The sequence below is a fragment of the Canis lupus genome, chromosome X (assembly GCF_048164855.1).
Source record: "Canis lupus baileyi chromosome X, mCanLup2.hap1, whole genome shotgun sequence".
NCBI lineage: Eukaryota > Metazoa > Chordata > Mammalia > Carnivora > Canidae > Canis > Canis lupus.
The window spans coordinates 79,276,896-79,299,260 of NC_132876.1; the positions used below are offsets into that span (position 1 = coordinate 79,276,896).

Consider the following 22,365-nt stretch of genomic DNA (forward strand, 5'->3'; position numbering starts at 1 on the left):
GATTTCTAGCTTTATACTGTTGTAGTCAGAAAAGATACGTGATATGATTTCATTCTTTTTGGATTTATGAGACTTGTTTCATGGCCTAATATATGATCTATTCTAGAGAAGGTTCCATGCACATTTAAAAAGGGTGTGTATTCTGTTGTTTTTAGGTGGAGTATTCTGAATATATATACATTAGGGCCATCTGATCTAATGTGTCATTCAGAGCCATTGTTACCTTGTTGCTTTTCTGTCTGGATGATCCTTTCATCAATGTAAGTGAGGTGTTAAAGTCTCTTCTATTATGTCGCTGTTACTTTCCTCCCTTATCTGTTAACAGTTGCTTTATGTATGTAGGTGCTCCCATGTTGGGTGCATAAATACTGAAAATTGTTCTGTCCTCTTGTTGGCTTGTTCCCTTTATCATTAGATGGTGTCCTTCTTTGTCTCTTGTTGCAGTCTGTTTTAAAATCTATTTTGATAATAGTTTTGCTACCCAGCTTTCTTTTTGCTTCCATTTGCATGGTAAATGTTTTTCCATCCTTTCACTTTCAATCTACATATGTCATAGATCTGAAGTGAGTCTCTTGTGGGCAGCATATAGCTAGATCTTACTCTTTTATCCATTCCACCACCCTATGTCTTTTGATTGGAGCAGTTAGTCCATTTACATTTAAAGTAATTGTTGGTTGGTATATACTTATTGCCATTTTATTATCTTTCAGTTGTTTTTATACTTCTGTGCTATCTTCCCTTGTAGTTTAATTGCATTCTTCTGTAATATGCTTGGATTCTTTTCCCTTTATTTTTTGTGTATATATTACAGGGTTTTGATTTATGGTTACCATTAGGTTCATAATAACATCTTTTGCATATAGCAGTCTATATTAAGTTGATGTGTGCTTAAGTTTGAACCCATTTAAAAGCATTAAATTTTTACCATTTCCAACATTTTATGTCTCCAGCATCATACTTTTACATCCTTTTATTTTGTGAAGTCCCTTAACTAATTTTTATAGATATAATTGGTTTTACTGCTTTTGTGCTTTAACCTCCATACTGGTTTGATGAGTGATTCACATACTACTTTTATTTTTTATTTTTATTTTTTTTCACATTACTACTTTTATTATGTGTTTGCACCTTACTTGTGAAAATTTTCCCCATTGTTTGCTTACTCGTGATCATGGCCTTCTCTTTCCACTCAAAGAATTTCCTTTAACATTTCTTGCAGGGCTGATTTATTGGTGAGGAAAGTAGTCATGTAATATGTGACCTTTTGTGTCAGACCTCTTTTGTTTAGCATAATATTTTCTAGGTTCATCTAAGTTGTAGTATATATCAGTATTGTTCTGTTTTATGGATGAATAGTATTCCATTGTATGGATATGCCACAATTTGTTTATCTATTCATCTGCTGATGGGCATTTGGGTTATTTCCACCCTTTGGCCATTATGAATAATACTGTTATAGACGTTTGTGTCTGTTTCTGTGTGGACAAATGTTTTCATTTGTCCTAGACATATACCTAGGAGTAGATTTGCTGGGTCGTATGGTAATTCTATGTTTAACTCTGATAAATCATCAAGCTGTTTCTACAGTGACAGTATGACAATTGGTATGGTAGATAATATTGAGTGTTCTAATTTATGTATTTGGTATTCCCTCTGTATTTAGTCTTTTTAAAATATCTTTCATCAGTGTTTTATAGATTTTACATATAGCTCCTGTACATGTTTTGTTAGATTTATCCCAAAGTTCTGTATTGGAGATATTATGAATGGTACATTTTTAAACTTTTGGTTTTTAATTGCTTAATGATAGGATGCATAAATATGATTGATTTTTGTCACTTGACCTTCTGTCCTGCAACCTTGGTAATATTCACCTATTCTAAGTTTTTAAAATATATTCTTGGGATTTTTTTTTGTATAGATGATCATGTCATGTGCAAATATGGACAATTTTATTCATTTCATTCCAATCTGTAAATATTTTATTTCTTCTTGCCTTTTTTGTTCTGCCTAGGACTTTGAGCACAACGTGGTGAGTGAACACCTTTACCTGTTTCCAATCTAAGGGGGAAATCATTCAGTTTTTACACTATTATGTCGTTAGCTGTAGGTTACCAGGTTAAGGAAGTTCACCTCTATTCCTATTTTGCTGAAAGTTTGTTTATGAGTGGGTATTGAATTTTGCTCAGTGTTTTTGTTCCATAAATGGATATAATCACATGGTTTTTCCTCTTTTGTCTGTTAATATGGTAGATTTCATTGATTGATTTTTAAATATTGAACCAGACTTAAAATTACAATATAGACCTTACTTGATACGGTGTATTATTCTTTTTATATATTATTGGATTTGATTTACTAGAATTTCACTGAAGACTTTTGTGTCTACGTTTATATGGATTTTGGTCTATAATTTTCTTTTTACTCTCTGACTTTAGTTTTTGGTATCAGGGCAAAGAATGAGCTGGGAAATATTCCCTTCTGTTCTATTTTGTAGAAGCGGTTGCGTTTAGTGATTCTTTTCTTTTTCAAATGTTTAGTAGAACTTGTGAGTGAAACCACCTGGGTCTAGAGATTTCTGTTTTCAGGTTTTAACTATGGTTTTATTTTCCTTTGTAGGTATAGGATTATTTAGGTTATCTATTTCTTCTTGGATGAGTTTTGATAGTTTATGTCATTCAGGGAATTGGTCCATTTCAGCTAAATTGTAGAATTTATGAGTGCAGAATTGTTTGTAGTATCTCCTATTATCCTTTTAATGTCTGTGAGGTCTTTAGCATATCTCTCTTTTATTCTTGATATTAGTGATTTGTGCCTTTTTTTTCTTTGTCATTCTTGCCGGCATCTTATCAATTTAATGGATCTTTTCCAAGGACCTGTTTTTGGTTTTATTTAATATTTACTACCATTTGTTTTATTACTCAGGGTTTAGTCTATGTTGATAATTTTGCATTGTAAATTTGAGAAGAATGTGTATTCTACTAGTCTTGGGTGTTCTAACTTCAGTTAGATCAAGTTGATTGATAGTGATGTTCTGTATCTTTGCTGATTTTCTTTCTCCTTGTTTTATCGATTACTGAGAGAAATTTGAAGTCTCCCAAATATAATTAAGGATTTTTCTATTTCCCCTTTTAGTTCCATAATTTCTACTTCATAGACTTGGAAGCTCTGCTATTAGATGCATTCATATTTAATATTGTTATGTCTTCTTGTTGAGTTCACCCCCTTGTCATTATGTTATTTCCTATCCCAGGTAATTTTCCTTGATGTAAACTTACTTTGATGATATCAATCCAGTTTTCTTTAATTAATGTTGGAATGATACATCTTTTACTATCCTCATTTATTCATTCATTCATTCATTCATTCATTCATTTATATTTACTATGGCCCAGAACTCAGTCTGTATCATTTATCTTTGGTTCCCAAGTGATATTTAATTCACATTCACACAGAATTAAGAGGAAAAAAGCTTGATTCTGTCCTCACTGCTATTCACTTAAATAATTTAGAATAAGATGAGGCCTCATTTCTCTCAACTAAACCAAGAGGAAACTTGTATTTACTGTTTGGAAAAAAAAGGAAAATAAGCTTCTAAGATTGAAGTGACCCATTCATTAGAGGTCAGGAAACCTCACACCTCACGTATCAGCAGGGAAAATGCAAATGGATACAACCACATAATCATTTAGTGTAATTTAGAATTCTGACTTCAGTGCTTGCAGGGATGTGGCAGGAACAAACTGGTGCAATCTGGTGCCAGGAGCATGCATTGTGAAATCTCATTTAGCCCAGAGAATGTGTCCCATAAATCCATCAGGAGACAAGTATGCCAGTATTCCCATAGGGGGCCTTGATGCCCATCCCTTGGGGAAAGGAGAAGTCAAGGGTGATAAATGTTAGCACAGAAATAATGAGCTAGATTTACCCACAAAAACATACAATCTCAGATGTAGCACTGACTAAGAAACTAAGAAACAATGACATTTCGAAAAATCAAAAATGTACACAGTGCTACTTTTCAGGGGAGATTTAAGTTACTGTTCTATCCTTTTATTTTGAACATATGTATGTGATTTCATTTAAAGTGAGTTTTTTGTAGCCAGCATTTAGTTGAATCTTGTAGTTTTTAAGAAAATCCTTGTTGATAATCTTTCTTTAAGCCATTTACATTTAATGTAACTAATGATATGTTCAGATAAAGGCTTACCATTTTATTATTTCATTTATACCTATCTCCTCTGCTTTTTTTTCTCTCTCATTTCCCCCCTTTATTTGAATTGTTTGAATAACTTTTTTTTTTAATTTTTTTATTTATTCATGATAGTCACATGGAGAGAGAGAGAGAGAGAGAGAAAGAGAGAGAGAGAGAGGCAGAGACACAGGCAGAGGGAGAAGCAGGCTCCATGCACCGGGAACCCGATGCGGGACTCGATCCCGGGTCTCCAGGATCGCGCCCTGGGCCAAAGGCAGGCGCCAAACCGCTGTGCCACCCAGGGATCCCCGAATTGTTTGAATAACTTTTAATATTTGACTTTAATTTATCAATTAAGTTAAAATTTTACTATTTTTCTTTGTATAACACCACTTTTTAAAGAGACTGTCCTGTCCCCATAGAATGGCCTTGGTACCCTTGTCAAAAATCAGTTGACTAAGGGTGCCTGAATGGTTCAGTTAGTTAAGCATCTGACTACTCCTAATTTCCTTTTTTTTTTAAGATTTTATTTATTCATGACAGAGAGAGAGAGAAAGAGAGAGAGGCAGAGACACAGGCAGAGGGAGAAGCAGGCTCCATACAGGGAGCCCAGCGTGGGACTCGATCCCAGGATCTCCAGGATCTGGAGGATCACACCCTGGGCTGAAGGCAGCTGGGCCATGGGGCTGAGCCATGGGGCTGTCCTGACTCTTAATTTCAGCTCAGGTCGTGATGTCAGGGTCAGGAGATCAAAGCCTGCATTGGGCTCTGCACTGGGTATGGAGCCTGCTTAGGATTCTCACTCTCCCTCTGCCTTTTCCCTCCCTCTCCCCATTCACACTTGCTCTCTTTCTCTTGCTCGCTCTCTCTAGAAAAACAAAATCAATTGACTATAGATGTAGGGGTTTTTTTTTCTAGACTCTCAGTTCTATTCCATTGATCTATATGTCTATCCTATACAACTAACTATCCTAACCTACTACTACAATTTATGGATCACTGTTGCTTTAAGTTTTAAAACTGGGAAATGGAATCCTCCAACTTTGTTCTTTTTCAAAATTGTTTTTGCTATTCTGGGTACCTTACAGTTCCATTGGAATTTTAGGATCAACTTTTCCATTTCTGCAAAAAAATGCCATTGGTATTTTGACAGGAATTGCATTGAATTTGTAAAATGCTTTGGGTGTTATTGCCATCTTAACAATATTAAGACATCCAATCTATGAACATAGGCTGGTTTTCCATTTATTTAGGTCTTTAATTTCAGTAATGTTTTGTAGTTTTCAGTATAGAAGTCTCATGCCTCCTAGGTTAAAATTTATTATTTATTCTTTTCGATGCTATTATAAATGTAATTGTTTTCTTAATATTCTTTACAGATTGTTCTTTGCTAGTGTATAGAAGCACAACTGATTTTTATATTGATCTCATATCCTGCAACTTTATTGATTTCTGTTATTAACTAATAGTTTTTTGAAGATTCTTTAGGATTTTCTGTACATAGAATAAGATCATCTGCAAATAGAGTTTTATTTCTTCCTTTCCAATTTGGATGCCTTTTATTTCTTTTTCTTGCCTAATTGTTCTGGATAGAACTTCTAGTACAATGTTGAATAGTAGGGTGAAAGTGGGCATACTTGTCTCACTCTTGGTCTTCAGGGAAAGCTTTTAGTCTTTTACTTTTAAGTGTGATGTTAGCTGTGAGTTTTTATAAATGTCTTTTCTAGTTTCCTGAATGTTTTAATCTTGAATGGGTGATGGGTTGTCATTCTTTACTTGCATCCACTGAGGTAATCATATGTTTACTTCATTTTATTAATGTGTATATTATATTGACTTTACTTTTTAAGGAAAAAGAAAATATATTTTTGTCATTAAACCTTAAGTGAATTTAATTTTTTCTTTCATATAATTTTGAAAAATATCATTCCTTTTTTCTTTCAGTTTTATTGAGAAATAATTGACATAGAGCACTGTATAAAGTATACAGCATAATGATGTGACTTACATATATTGTAAAATTACCACAGTATGTTTAGTTAACATCCATGATCTCATATAATTACAAAAAAAAAGAAAAAAGTTTTTTTCCTTGTGTTGAGAACTTTTAGGATCTATTCTCTTAGCAACTTTCAAATATACCAGTTGTATTAACTATAGTTGTCATGTTGTACACTAATAATTAGTATGTATTTATCTTATAACTGGAAGTTTGTACCTTTTGACTGCCTTCATTTCATTCCCCCGCTGTCCAATCTCTGCCTCTGGTAACCACAAATCTGATCTCTTTTTCTATGAATTTAGGGTTTAGATTCCACATACAAGCAAGATCATACAGTATTTGTCTTTCTCTGACTTGTTTCCCTTCACATAATACTTTCAAGGTCTATCCATGTTGTTGCAAATGGTAGGATTTCCTTCTTTTTTATGGCTGGCTAGTATTCCATTACACATATACCACATTTTCTTTATCCATCATGCATTGATAGATTAATTTTGTTGTTTGATTACTTTTTTTATGTTGAACCACTCTTGTATTCCTGGGATAAATTCCTCTTGGTCATGGTATATAATCCCTTTGATAGGCTGCTAGTATTTGACTGAGGAGTTTTGTATCAATATTCATAAACTATATTGTCTGTAGCTTTTTTTTTCCCCTGTGTTTTTCTGGCATTGATGTGAGGACCTCATAAGTATGAGTTTGAATGTGTTCCCTCCTCTTCTATTTCTTGGAAGATTTTGATAAGGATTGGTCTTAATTTTTAAGTGCTTGGTAGAAATCACCAGTGAAGCCATTTAGTCCTGAACTTTTATTTATTGGAAGCTTTTTGATTAGCAATTTAATCTCTATACTGTTATAGGTTAGCTGAGATTTTCTGTTTCTTTTTAAGTCAATTTAAGTAATTGTGTGCTTCTAGAAATTTGACCATTTCATATAGTTTATCTAACTTGTTAGCATATGATTGTTCATAATATTCTCTTACAATTCTTTTTATTTCTGGAAGGTCTGCAGTAATGTCCCCACTTTCATTTCTCATTTTAGGTGTTTGTGTCTTCTCCTTTTTTTGGTCAACGTAGTTAAATACTTGCCTATTGTTGTTGATCTTTTTTTTAAAGAATGAACTTTCGGTGTCACTGATTCTATTGTTTTTATTCTCTTTTTATTTCTGCTCAAATCTTTATTATTCCCTTCCTTCTGTTGGCTTTGGATTTAATTTGTTCTTTTTCTACTTTCTTAAGGTATAAAATTATATTATTGATTTGAGATCTTTCTTAATAATGTGGCATTTAGAGGAATAAATTTCTCTCTGAGCACTGCTTTTGCTGCATCCCCTAAGTTTTAATATGTTGCGTTTTTGTTTTCATTCATCTCAGAGTTTTTCTAATCATGCTTGCAATTTCTTTGATCTATTGGTTGTTTCAGAGTATGTTGTTTAATTTCTACCTATTTATGAATTTTCCAGTTTTCCTATCACTGATTCCTAGTTTTATTCCATTCTGGTTGGAGAAAGATACTTCAGTCTTTTAGGATTTATTGATACTGGTTTTGTAGTCTAAAATGTGGTCTATCCTGGAGGATGTTCCATGTATATTTGAGAAAAATGTATATTCTACTGTTTTGAGGTGGAGTGTTCTGTACATGTCTATTAGGTCTAGTTGATTTATAGTGTTGTTCAAGTCTTCCAGTTCCTTATTGATCCTATGTCTGGGTGTTCTAGCCACTGTTGAAAGTAAGGTAGTTAAGTCTCCAGCTGTTATTGTGGAACTGTTTCTTCCTTCAATTCTGTTAATGTTTGTTTCCTATGTTTTGAAGCGCTGTTGTTGGGTACATATATATTTATAATGGTTATATATTTTCTTGACTGATTAACCCTTTCATTAATATGTAATGCCCTTCTTTGCCTACTGCATATTAGAAAAATTACTTCACTCCTTCTTCCTCCTGTGCTTTTCCTTTATTTTACATTATTACCATACTCACAATACTTACAATACCAGATATGTGCGAATTTCTCCAACCAAACAATTCTCTGTGAGACCAGTGTGGTGTCCTATAATTCAACTCAATTCTGACACTGTTTACCAGAAAATAGCATCAGATCCCACAGGTTAAGGGCTCAATCCCACGAGACTTTTCCCACCACACCTTGGATGTCAACCACAAGTCCAGGTTGTCATCTGTGCTTTTGACCAATATGCTATAAATCTGAGGCTTCCATGACTGCTTCCTCAGGTTCAGTTCATTGGATTCAGGGAAACAGTTTATGTACTGTTTAGTAGTTTATCATTAAAGGATATGATGATAAAGTATACAGATGAACATCTGAATGGAAGAGATGCATAGGGCAAGGTGCATGGTGGAGCTTCTCCACCCTCTCTGAGCATATCTCTCTCCCAGTACTTCCATGTTGCATGTTTCATCACCAACTCAGAAGCTCCCTCAACCCTGTAACTTTGGGATTTTTATGCAGGCTTCCCTATTCAGGCATGATGAATTACTAATGCCAAACTCCATTTCCAGCCCCTGCCCCCCTCTCTGTGGGATATAGGGTTGGGGCTGAAAATTCTAAGCTTCTACTCATGGCTTGATCTTTCTGGTAACCAACCCCTATCTGAGAGTTACTGGGTACTTACACATTTCTAATTATTCTATGTTCTTGATTGATTGGCACTTTTATTAATATATAATGCCCTTCTTTGCCTCCTGTAACAATTTTTTACTTAAAACTTATTTTGTGAGATATTAGTATAGCTACCCCAGCTTGCTTTTTGGTTAGGATTTTCATGGAATGTCTTTTTCCATGCTCTCATTTTCAACCTAGTTGCTTCAACTTGTAAGTCTCTTGTATGCAGTATATAGTTGAACTATGTTTTTAATCCATTCTACATTGAAGTGGTGAATTTGCCTCCTAAGCTAAGAGAGCTTAATCCATTTACCTTTAAAGTGATTACCAATAGGGAATGACTTATTTCTGCTATTTTGCTATTTGCTTTCCATGTGTTGTATCATTTTTGTTCCTCATTTCCTTGTCACTGCTTTCTCTTATATTTGATTTTTTTTTTGTAGTGTACCGATTTGATTCACTCCTCACTTTTTTAACGTGTGTTTTAGGTTTTTTTTTCATAGAGTAAGCCCTGGGGATTATAATTAATATTTTAACTTTATAACAGTCTAGTTTGAATCAGTACCATTTCACTTCTGTAGCTTACAAAGACTTGTCTCACTATATCTGTGTTTTTTGTCACAACTTAAACCGTTATACATTGTGTTTCTACTAACAAATTTATAGTTATTATTGTATGCATTGGAATTCTAAATCATAGCATACAAAAAGAGGACTCAGAAACCACAAATACAACAATATGGGCTTTTATATATACCTCTATATGTAGTTCTCCTGGTGGTTTTTGTTTCTTTGTATAACTTTGAGTTATTCTCTAATATCCTTTCATTTCAGCCTGACAGACTCTATTTAGTATTTCTTAAAGGGCAGGTTTACTGACAAACTATCTTAGATGTTGTCTACTTGAGACTCTTATTAATTTGCCTTCATTTTTGAAGGATGGTTTTATTCCCTATATTATTCCTCGTTGACAGTTTTTTATTTCAGCATTTTACATATATCACCTAACTGCCTACTGGTCTCCATTGTTTCTGATTAGAAATTGATTGTTAATCTTATTGTTTATCCTCTGAAATGACAAATTGCTTGTGTCTTGTGCTTTCAAAATTCTCTCCCTGTTTTTATCTATTGACTATTTGAATATAATGTAGCTCAGTTTGGATCTCTTGAGTTTATCCTACTTGGAATTCATTGAATTTCTTAGACGTTTACCTTCATGTATTTCATAAAATTTGGGAAGATTTGGCCATTATACCTTCATATAATCTTTCTGCCTCTTTTTCTCTGTCCTTTCTTTCTGGAACTCCCATATGAATATGTTGGTAAGCCTGATAGTGTCCTATAGGTCCTTTGCCTGTTCATTTTTTTTTCTTCTTTCTTTCTACTCATCAGACTGGATAATTTTAACTGTGCTATCTTCACATTCACTGATTATTTCTTCTGCCTGCTAAAAATCTGCTATTGAATCCCTGTAATGAATTTTTCACAACATTGTACTTTTCAGCTCCAGAATTTCTATTCAGTTCCTTTTTATATTTTCTAGCTCCTTATTTATATTCTATTTTTTGCTGAAAAGTGGTTGATTTAAAGTCCAATGTCAGCTTCCTCCTGGAGAGTTATCAATTTCTTTTTTTCTATAAATAAGACATACTTTGTTTCTTTGCATGGCTCATAAGGGGTTTTTTATGTTTTTGTTTTTGTTTTGTTTTTTTTGGAGCTGAGACATTTTGAATATTATATAATGTGGTAAGTCTGGAAGTCATATTTTCCTTCCTCCCCAGAGTTTGCGTTGTTGGTTATTGTGAACTACAGTTATCTATTTATTTAGTGACTTTCCAAAGGATTTTTTGTAGATGATGTCCTTTTAGTGTGTGGTTGCTGAAGTATTCCTTCTACCTTTGTATTTTTAATATGTGTATCTTAATTTGTATTTTCTTTAAATGTCTAGACTTGCTTATTATCTACATCTTAACCTCTCTTGAATAAGACAGGAACCTTAGAATGGAATTTCTTTTGCATGTTACTTTATACTTATTATCTCTCAATCCTCACAACTTTGCAAGGCATGTGGTACTTTTTCAATTTTATGGGTGAAGATAGTGAGACCCAAATAAGTTTTCCTAAATCACAAAGCTAATGGATCAGTCCAGGATTTAAAAGTAATATCTAATCCCTAAACTTAAGGTTTTTCTACCATGCCATACTTCTTTACTTGAGATGGAAAGCCCTTTTAGAGTCAACAAAATAACACTGACAACCATTGGGACTATTAGGGATGGGATCTTTTTCAAACAACTGTTACCAGCAGCCATTTATTTTGAGGGACATTCCGTGACCCTTCTTTTTTAAAAAAATCTTTATTAAGGTCAGAAGGCAGGGGTTTTACTTCTTTGTTCAAAAAAGGAAGGCCTGAAAAATGAACTCATTTTCTTATAAAGAGACCCTATTAGAGGGAAATACAAGACTGGATTCCTCTGATGAAGCAGAATTCTGGAGAAATTTGAGGCTGATCATTAGGAGTAGGATCATTAGGAAGAAGTTTCACTCTCACTTTGCTTCTCTTAGACTTAGAAGCAGTAGCCACAGAGTTTGACTTCATCAGTAGGATCTATCTATATCATTGTCCTGTTAAATCCTATATATGTTGCATGTGGATTGTGAGGAGAGTATGATAAAACTGGATGTTTGTGATATATGTGTATAGAATGAGATACCTGTGTATATGTGTTTTACCATTCAGATCATTCAGTTCTTGTGTATCAGATCATTCAGATACTTGTATATGTGTGTTTTGCCATTCAGATCATTCAGTAATCTTGTTGCCAGTTCAGCCCAAGTGGTCTTTTTGTTTCCTTTGTGTGAATAATGTATATAGCATTTCTTTTTCCATTTCATCCAATATGTATTGAGTACTTACTCTGCATTGTGTTAGATTCCCTTAGTTTGAAATCAAATAATACCTATCCCTGCCCTCACTGTAAATTGGGGGTGACATATTTACTTTTCAACTCTTAAATACTATATAGCAAATAACTCCAGTAGAGTATACCTAGGATGCTCTGGAGAGTTAAGGAGGCATCTGAATCAGATTAGGAGAACAAGGAAGGCTGCTTTAGGAAGTGAATCTTAGAGCTGAATTTTGCAAGATCTGTAAAGTAACTCATGAGGTTACTCACTAAAGGGATGTTGAATGAGTGAATCAGAATTAGATAATGCTTAGAGAAGGACATTTGCAGCAAAGGTACAAAAGTAGACATGAAAAGTATGTGGCACATTCAGGGATTCCTACATTTGAGTATGAATTAAGTCAAGGGTCTACCGGTAGAGAAATGGGAGGAGCTGAGGTGTAGGTATCATTCTGTTTTCACCCTTCTGGATGAGATCTCAGTTTACCTGCTTTTCCCTCTCTCTGCAGTTTACCCTTCCCTGGAGTCTGACGATGATGACCCTGCTTTGAAATCTCGACCCAAGAAAAAGAAGAATTCAGATGATGCTCCATGGAGTCCTAAAGGTGATCAGTATTCTGTCCTTAAACTCTGTAGGTATGGTTTGGGGAAAATAGGCTGGGGGTAGTTGGAATATTTAACATAAGAAGACATGATTCAGTCACTCCTTTGTTTATTCAGCAAACATTTGTTGAGTACCACCCACGTGCTAGGTATCACGTTAGGTGCTGGAGTGAAAATGAAAATAAGACACATTTCATGTACTCAGTTCAGCAAAGCCAGAGGTAACGGAGCTTATTGCTTCTGATATTATATGGCTCGAGATGAAAAGAAGATCTTGAGCAGATTCCAACAAGCAGTGTGAGGCTTCTGAGAACATTCTGCTACCATCATCCCAGACCTTTGATAATATGTTGTCAAATGAGAGAAATTGTGCTGACTGTTGAACTATACAAGGCCCAAGACTCCTTAGACTGTGAGCTGTACTGGCTGAGAGGCCAGCTCTGAGGAAGGCAGAATGATCATTGAGTAGAACATGGAATTTAGGGGGTAATAGAATTTTATTCATCTCATTGGTTGGGTGGTTTTCACATTGGAGGGTATGTCAGTTAGCTTTTCCTGCTTATCAAACTACCCAAACTTAGTGGTTTAGAACAATGACAGCTGATCATTTCTCATGAATTTGTAGGTTGTCTAAGCTATTGTTCTAGTCTGGACTGGCTTGGCTGGGGCTGGATGGTCTAAAAAGATCTTCAAAATTAGGTCTAGCCCTAATTTAAGGTGGCTAGTGCCTCTCTCTCTGTGGTCTCTCCTGGTCCATCTGGAAGCCAGCACAAGCTTTTTTTTTTTTTTTTTTTTTTTTTCCACAAGATAACAAAAGCATGTCCGCTGGCAAGAGAGCAAAAGCCCCAGTTTGCAAGCTCTTTTCAAGCCTCTGCCTATGTTATGTTTTCTATTGTCCCACTGCCCAAAGCAAGTTACATGGTCAAGCTTCAATTTGAGGGGTGGAGAAATAGATTACGTCTTTTGAGAGAGGGAGCTGCAGAATCCTCCTTTGGATGCAGGGAGATGTGAGTAAGTTGAAAGGCAGTACTGCAGCAGTCTGCCACACAGGGTGCTGGCACCTCAGTACCTGTGGTTCCCCAGGAGACCCCCTGCTGGCCCCACCCATCCTTATTTGGCCTTTCTGCTGTCTGCTTGGGGTTGGGGGAAAGGGGTGGTAGGGTAATCCTAGGAAATATTCTCTTAGTGAGTCAGTCAACAAATGTTACTATTTTCTGATTGTATTTTTCCCCATAGTTTCTGGCTAATTAGCAAATTAGAAAAGTCGGAAAATACAGAAAATGGAAGAAAGGATAAAGAAGAAACCACTCATGATTCTGCTACCCAGAAGCAGCCCCCGGTGTTAATGTTTTGACATGTTTCCTTCAAGCCTGTTTTTCCTCTGTATTTCTTTTTATAGTTGAAATTACAGTGTATACATCCTGTATCTTGCTTTAACATTTTTTTGCCTTTTAATCAAATTAATATGTATATTTGGTAGCAAATCAAATAGTACAGAGAAGTTTATGATGAAATGCAATGGTCTTTGCCTCTGCTTTCCCCACCTCCAATTCCATGCCTAAGCAACAACCTCCTGGTTTTCTTTTTTTCTGACTGTTACCTCCAAAACTCAAGAAAATAGGGTTTATACCACATTTCTTGATGTATCAACTTAGCCTCTATTTCTCATTCTCTCAGCTTTGTCAGTTTCTCTTGATTACCCACTTTCTAAGATACAGATGTTAGTACACTACTCTTTCTTCTTCTAACCTTCTATGAATGCACATTTTCATTTACATTGTAAAAGTTATTAGCATTTACATTGCCTTGTGATTAATACTCTATATTAACTAGGAGTTGACTGTAAAAGTTGAAAACTAATAAATGTACCTGGCCTTTTAAGTATTGTTTCATAAATATGTCCTTATGCCATATATATAAACATAAAATATAAACATATTTTAGTGGCCACAAAATATTCTATCCCATGGACATACCTTATTTACCTCCTTTAACGTGAGGCTAAAAGCCTATTGCCAAGTTTTCACAATTAGTAATAACATTTGGGGTGAACATCTTTATATGTGTTGGTGTCTCTGATTATTTACTTAGAATGAATCCCCATTAAACTCTAGAAGGACAAAAAGTACAAGTGGGTATAGTAAAAAGTCTCCCTCTCACTCCTGTTTCACAGCCCTCACTTCCCCACTAGAATTCTCTACTAGAGAGTTGCTATAAGCTCTTAGTTAATTTCCAGAATTCTGAAAAACTTTGTTCTGACAATTTTTACCAGTTTTTTCATTATTTTAATTCAGGTGTGAGTGTTTGGAGGTCCTTAACTTTGCCATTTTTGCTGTTGTCATCCATCATGACCTACTAAATAGTTCAGGATACATTTCTATGAAAATGACATTTTCTTCTACAACCATAATACCATTTTATGACACCTAAGGGAAGTAACATTTATTTTCTCATATCATTTAATACCAAATCCTTATTCAGACCCCCCCCATTTGTACCAAAAATATCTTATAATTTGCTTATCTAAATCAGGTTGTAATCAGGAGTAAATTGAATTTAGATTAAAAAAATTTTTAAGACATTTTGGGGGGCACAGTTGGTTTTGATTTGTATTTCCCTATGTTGAGTGATCTTTTTATGTGTTTGTTAGCCATCCAGATGTCTTTTTTGGAAAAAGTATCTATTCATGTCTTCTGCCTACTTCTTAACTGGATTATTTATGTTTTCTGGTGTTGAGTTTAATAAGTTCTTTATAGATTTTGGATACTAACCTTTTATCTGATATGTCAGTTGCAAATACCTTCTCCCATTTCATCAGTTGCCTTTTAGTTTTGCTGATTGTTTCCTTCACTGTGCAGAAGCCTTTTATCATGATTAAGTCGCAGTAGTTGCTTTTGTTTCCCTTGCCTCTAGAGATGTGCCTACTAAGAAATTACTGCAGCTGAGGTCAAAGAGGTTCCTGCCTGCGTTCTCCTCTAGGATTTTGATGGTTTCCCATCTCACATTTAGGTCTTTCATTCATTTTGAATTTGTTTTTGTGTATGGTATAAGAAGGTGATCCAGTTTCATTCTTTTTTTAAGAGTTTATTTATTTGAGAGACAGAGATAATGACAGTGACAATGAGAGAGAGCACAAGTGGTGAGGAGAAGGAGAAGCAGGCTTCCCACTGAGCAGGGAGCCTGATGAGGGGCTCAATCCCAGGACCCTGGGATCATGACCTGAGCTGAAGGCAGACACCCAACTGACTGAGCCACCCTAGTGCCCTCAGTTTCATTCTTCTGCGTGTTGCTGTCCAGTTTTCCCAGTACCAGTTTTTGAAGAGACTGTCTTTTTTTCCATTGGATACTCTTTCTTGCTTTCTTGACCATACAGTTTGTGGGTCCATTTCTGGTAGGTTCCCTATTCTGTTCCACTGATCTGTGTGTCTGTTTTTGTGCCAGTACCAAACTATCTTAATGATCACAGCTTTGTAATATAGCTTGAAGTCCAGAATTGTGATGCCTCCTGCTTTGCTTTTCAACATTCCTTTGGCTCTTTGGGGTCTTTGGTGGTTCCATACAAATTTTAGAATTGTTTTTTCTAGGCCTGTGGAAAATGCTGATAGGGATTGCATTGAATGTGGAGATTACTTTGCGTAGTATAGACATTTTAACAATGTTTGCTCTTCCAATTCAAAAGTATGGAATGTTTTTCCATTTCTTTGTGTCTTCTTCAATTTCTATCATAAGTGTTCTATAGTTTTCAGCATACAGATATTTTACCTCTTTGGTTAGGTTTATTCCTAGGTATAATATGGTTTTTATGGTATATTATGGTGCAATTGTAAATGGGATCACTTCCTTAATTTCTCTTTCTGCTACTTCATTATTGGTATATAGACATGCAACAGATTTCCATATGTTGATTTTATATCCTGTGATTTTGCTGAGTTCTTGTATCAGTCAGTTCTAGCAATTTTTTGGTGGAATCTTTTGGATATTCTACAAAGAGTATCATGTTGTCTGGGAAGAGTGAAAGTTTGACTTCTTCTTTGCCAATCTGGATGCCTTTTATTTATTTTTATTGTCCCATTTCTGAGGCTAGGATTTCCAATACTGTGTTGAACAACAGTGATAAGAATGGACATCCCTGTCATGTACCTGGCCATAAGGGAAAAGCTCTCAGTTTTTCCCCATTGAGGATGATATTAATTGTGGGTCTTTTGTATATGGCTTTTATGATGTTGAGGTATGTTCCTTCTATCCGTACTTTGTTGAGGATATTTAATCAAGAAAGGATGTGTTTTGTCAAATGCTTTTCCTGCATCTATGGAGAGGATCATAAAGTTTTTATTCTTTATTTTATTAATGTGATATATCACATTGATTGATTTGTAAATATTGAACTACTCTTGTAGCCTCGAATAAATCGCACTTAATCATGGCGAATAATCCTTTTAATGGACTGCTGTATTCCATTAGCTAGTATCTTGTTGAGAATTTTTGCATCCATGTTCATCAGGGATAATGGTCTGTAATTCTCTTCTCTAGTGGAGTCTTTGTCTGGTTTTGGGATCAAAGTAATGCTGGCCTCATAGAATGAGTTTGAAAGTTTTCCTTCCATATCTATTTTTTGGAACAGCTTCAGAAGAATAGGTATTCATTCTTCTTTAAATGTTTGGTAAAATTCCCCTAGGAAGCCATCCATCCCTGGGAGATTTTGATTACTGATTCGATTTCTTTACTGATTATGGGTCTGTCAGATTTTCTGTTTCTTCATGTTTCAGTTTTGGTCATTTATATGTGTCTAGGAATATAACTATTTCTTCCATATTGCCCAATTTGTTGGCATATAATTGCTCATAATATTCTCTTATAATTGTATTTCTGTGATGTTGGTTGTGATCTTTCCTTTTTTATTCATGATTTTATTTACTTGGGTTCTTTCTCTTATCTTTTGGATAAGTCTGGCTAGGGGGTTATCAATTTTGTTAATTCTGTCAAAGAACCAGCTCCTAGTTTTGTTGATCTGTTCTACTGTTTTATTTGTATGTTACTAATTTCTGTTCTAATCTTAACTACTTCCCTTCTGCTGATTTTGGTCTTTATTTGCTGTTCTTTTTCTAGCTCCTTTAGGTGTAAAGTTAGGTTATATATTTGAGACTTTTCTTGCTTCTTGAGGAAAGCCTGTGTTGCTATATACTTCCCTCTTATGACTGTCTTTGCTGTAACCCAAAGGTTTTGGATAGTCATATTTTCATTTCCATTTGCTTCCATGTATTTTTTATTTATTCTTTAATTTCCTGGTTAACCCATACATTCTTTATTTTTTTTTTGTCACTTATTTTTTTTTTTATTGGTGTTCAATTTACTAACATACACAAGAATGTTCTTTAACTTCCATGTGTTTGTGGTCTTTCCAAATTTTTTCTTGTGGTTAACTTAAGTTTTGTAGCATTGTGGTCTCAAAATATGCATGGTATGATCTTAGTCTTTTTGTACTGATTGAGGGCTGATTTTGTGACCCAGTATGTGATCTATTCTGGAGAATGTTCCATGTGCAGTTGAAAAGAATGCGTATTCTGCTGCTTTAGGATGCAATACTCTGAATATGTCTGTTAAGTCCATCTGGGGGGCACCTGGATGGCTCAAGCATCTGCCTTTGGCTCGAGTCATGATCCCAGGGTCCTAAGATCAAGTCCAACATTAGGCTCCCTACAGGGAACCTGCTTCTCCCTCTACCTATGTCTCTGCCTCTCTTTGTGTGTCTCTCGTGAATAAATAAATAAAATCTTTAAAAAAAGTCCATCTAGTTCAGCCTGTCTCTCAAAGTCATTGTTTCCTTGTTGATCGTCTGCTTAGATGATCTGTCCATTGCTGTGAGTGGGCTGTTAGAGTCCCCTGATGTTATTATATTATCAATGAATTTCCTTAATTTTATTATTAATTCATTTATATATTTGGCTGCTCCCAAGTTAGGGTCATAAATATAATTGTTAGATCTTCTTGTTGGATAGACCTCCTTATTATGATATAGTGTCCTTCTACATCTCTTACTACAGTCTTTCCTAAAATCTAGTTTTTCGTGATGCCTGGGTGGCTCATTGGTTGAGCGTCTGCCTTTGGCTCAGGGCATGATCTCGGAGTCCTGGGATCGAGTCCCACATCGGGCTTCCTGCATGGAGCCTGCTTCTCCCTTTGCCTGTGTCTCTGCCTCTCTCTCTGTCTTTCATGAATGAATAAATAAATAAATCTTAAAAAAAACATTTAAAATCTAGTTTTTTCTGGGGGTCCCTGGGTAACTTAGTCGGTTGAGCATCTGACTCTTGATTTTAGGCTTGTGTCATGATCGAGCCCCATGTTGGGCTCCATGCTGGGTGTGGAGCCTGCTTAGGATTCTCTCTCTCCTTCTGCCCCTCTTTTCCCCTCCCCCAAAAAATCTAGTTTGTCTGGTATAAGTATGGCTATTCCAGCTTTCTTTTGATATCCATTAGCGTTATAGATGGTTCTCCATCCCCACACTTTCAATCTGGAGGTGTCTTTGGGTCTAAAATGAGTCTCTTGTAAGCGTCATATCGATGGGTCTTGTTTTTTTTTAATCTATTCTGATACCCCCTGTCTTTTTTTTCCCCCTGTCTTTTGATTGGAGCATTGAGTCCTTGTACATTCAGAGTAATTATTGATAGATATGAATTTAGTGCCGTTGTATTACCTGTAAAGTCACTGTTTCTGTAGATTGTCTCTGTTCCTTTTCTAGTTGCTGTTGCTTTTGGTCTTTCCTGCTCAAAGAGTTCCCTTTAATATTTCTTGCAGAACTGGTTTAGTGTTCATGAACTCCTTTAGTTTTTGCTTGTCTTGGAAGCTCTTTATTTCTCCTTCTATTCTGAATGACTCCCTTGCTGGATCAAGTATTCTTGGCTGCATATTTTTCTCATTTAGCACTTTGAATACATCATGCCCCTTCTTTCTGGCCTGTCAGGTCTCTGTGGACAGGTCAGCTGCTAACCTTATGTGTCTACCCTTGTAAGTTAAGGACCTTTTGCCCCTTACTTTGTATTTTGTAAGTTTCACTATACTATGCCATGGTGTTGACCTGTTTTTGTTATTTTGAGGGGAGTTCTCTGTGCCTCTTGCTCTCGAGTCCTTGTTTCCTTCACCAGATTAGGGAAGTTCTCAGCTCTAATTTGTTCAAATAAACTCTCTGCCCCTTTTTCCCATTCTTGTTGGCTTCAGATCATTTTTAAACATAAAATATCACCTTTAAAGAAATGACTTTAACCTTCTGAATTGCTTATTTTAGAATCTGCATACTGCTTATACAGAAAGTTTTTAATAATAACAACAACAACAACAGCAGCAGCAGCAATAGCTAACCAAGGATTCCTTGGTTATCCTCAAATCTAGGTCAGTACCACTTCTTTTTTTCTGTGACATTGACTTTTTTTGTTAATGAAAAATAGAATAGTACAGTAAATTCCCATACATCTACCATTAAGAATCTAGTCATCAAATCTTGCCATGTTTGATTTATCTGTTTTCTTTTTTTTTTCAAAATTGCGCTTTGAAGCAAATGCTAGATATTGTGTCATTCCCTATCCTCAATGTACTTTACTATACATCTCTAAAATGAAGATATTTTCTTTTTTTAAGATTTTATTTATTTATTCATGAGAGACAGAGAGAGAGAAAGGCAGAGACACAGGCAGAGGGAGAAGCAGGCTCCATGCAGGGAGCCCGATGTGGGACTCGATCCTGAGACTCCAGGATCACGCCCTGGGCTGAAGGCAGGTGCTAAACTGCTGAGCTACCCAGGGATCCCCGACATTTTCTCATATAACCACAATCCTGTTATCATACATAACAAAATTAATAATTTGATAATTCCTATATATTATCTAGGTCCATAATAAAGTTTCCTCAAGTGTCTAACCTAAAAGGTATTTTTACAGTGGATTTGTTTAAATCAGGATCTAACAGTTTGCATAGCATTTGGCACAAATGCCTTTTGATTCTTTTTTAATCTAGACCATTCCCCCTTTTTCGTTTTGTGCTATTTATTTGTTTTAAAAACTGGCATAATTGTCCTGTGACACATCCTACCTTCTAGATTTGTTTGTTTCCTTGTGATACTGTCTTTTTAATGAAACCAAGCCAGTTATCTTGTAGAATGTCTGATTGTTTTCTTGTGGTGTCATTTAACTCGTTCTCTTATCTCTGTGCTTCCTAAAAACTGGAAGTAACATGAGATACTTACTTGGTTTTAGATATTTGGTAAAACTACTTCCAAGGTATGCTGTGAATTCATATTGCATTGCATCAGGAGGCACATGAAGTCAGCTTTCTCTCTATTAGTAACAGTCAGGTTAATACTTAGTTAAGGAGGTGATATGATCTCAGCATTGTGAAGTTAGTTTTTTCCTTGTGAGACTAGCGAGTAATATGTGAGTTTAATACTTTGGTACTGTGTCAATATGCAGGTCCCTGGAATCAGTTATTTTTTTAGGGCTTGCAAACCTGTGATTTTCCAATTTTGTCATTCCTTCTACATTTATTAGGAGGCATAATTCTGTAAAGAATGGCTTTCCTTCATCATCTGGGGCTCTTTGATTATCCTGAAATACACTTCCTATGTCAAATGTGTGATAAATAATTTTTTTAAATAACTGTTTTTTGATTCAAGGTTATTAGGGCACTATAAAAGGGTCATACAAGAAGATACTCTTCTTCAGGAGCTCATAGCCTGTTTGGTTGGCAGAATAACACACAGCACATCAAAGTTAGAGGATGAGACAGGATGGTATGTGCTACATATTAAGTGACTGTTACATATCATAAGTTCAGGAGAGGGAGAGGTCAATGTGAGCCAGAGAGGTCCTAGAGGATTTGTATAGAAGGTTGATTTTAGCTTACCTTGAAGGATGGGCAGGTTTTGAAGAGGTGGACAAAGGAAAGAGGATACTCTAGGCAGCGTGGACATTTGAGGATGAAGGCACGGGGTGAGAGGATGCACGGCACATATTCTGGAGGTATAATTAGGAATCCGTTCTGTCTAGAGAACCTAAGAACATAGGTGTGGAAATAAGGTTGAGGAGGTAGGGAGGCAAGGAGCAGAACGTGGTCAACCTTAAATGCCAGTTCAAGAAAGTTAACTTTTATCCTATGATCATTGTGTGCTTTGCATACTTTGAGCATTTGTGAATTAGCTTCTTACCTGATGGGAAATAAAATCTGACTTTGTAAAAAGCTAGAATCTGGAAAACCGATGAGACCACCTTTGAGGGAGGTTCAGAGGTAGGGAATATGCTTGACATTCAGATAAATGTTCTCATCCTGTTTCCTCTGCAGCCCGTGTGACCCCAACTCTACCAAAGCAGGACCGTCCTGTGCGTGAGGGGACCCGGGTAGCTTCCATTGAGACAGGCTTGGCCGCAGCAGCTGCAAAGCTAGCCCAGCAGGTAGGTGCTGACAGCCAGTCAGTGGCCCTGCTACTGATTCCAGTTTGCCTTAGAGACCTAAAACTCAGAACTTCAGGCTGATAGGATCCCACTGTTGTTTCATTGAGGAGTTGGTAGCCTTTGATCTTTATCCTTGGCATTAGTCCTAGCCTCCTATGTCTTTCACAGCCCAATGCAATGACAGGCTACTTCCATAGTTCACAAAGTTAACATGACTTAGAATGAAAGAAAATAAGGGGCCAGAGAAAAGCCCTTATCGTTTGCCTTTCTAGGTATGTAAAAACCTATTAGATGGAAAGGACCAGGGCTGTCCTTGAATGAGAGCATTTGCCTTCAGATGAAGCCCCAAGGAGGTTACCAGCTGAGTATACTCAAGTTCTTAGCCACCCAACCAGTACTGGAATTTGATTTTTGGGGAGAGGCTTTTCTGGTCCTCTAGACCAAATATTATTGTCTTAATATTCACCCCCTACTTCCCAAGAAAACATCAACCACTAGTTTTCATCCTAAAGGGTCTCTTCAAATCAAATTGAATGAATGAATCAAATTGACCTCCTAACAGGTTACAGTTTAAAAAGGTCTTTAATGTGTAGACTGTGCTC

General features: G+C 35.8%; 1 protein-coding gene across 7 annotated transcripts in view; it reads left to right on the plus strand.

Annotated features, from left to right (window-relative positions):
• Positions 1 to 22,365, plus strand: part of PHF8 (PHD finger protein 8) — a 106,587-nt gene that overhangs the window by 76,816 nt on the left and 7,406 nt on the right. For all 7 annotated transcript variants that reach the window (XM_072816968.1, XM_072816966.1, XM_072816967.1 and 4 more), the window contains 2 exons: positions 12,236 to 12,331; positions 21,654 to 21,763. In XM_072816968.1, the coding sequence (XP_072673069.1) occupies positions 12,236 to 12,331; positions 21,654 to 21,763 (206 nt within the window). The remainder of the gene's footprint in view (positions 1 to 12,235; positions 12,332 to 21,653; positions 21,764 to 22,365) is intronic.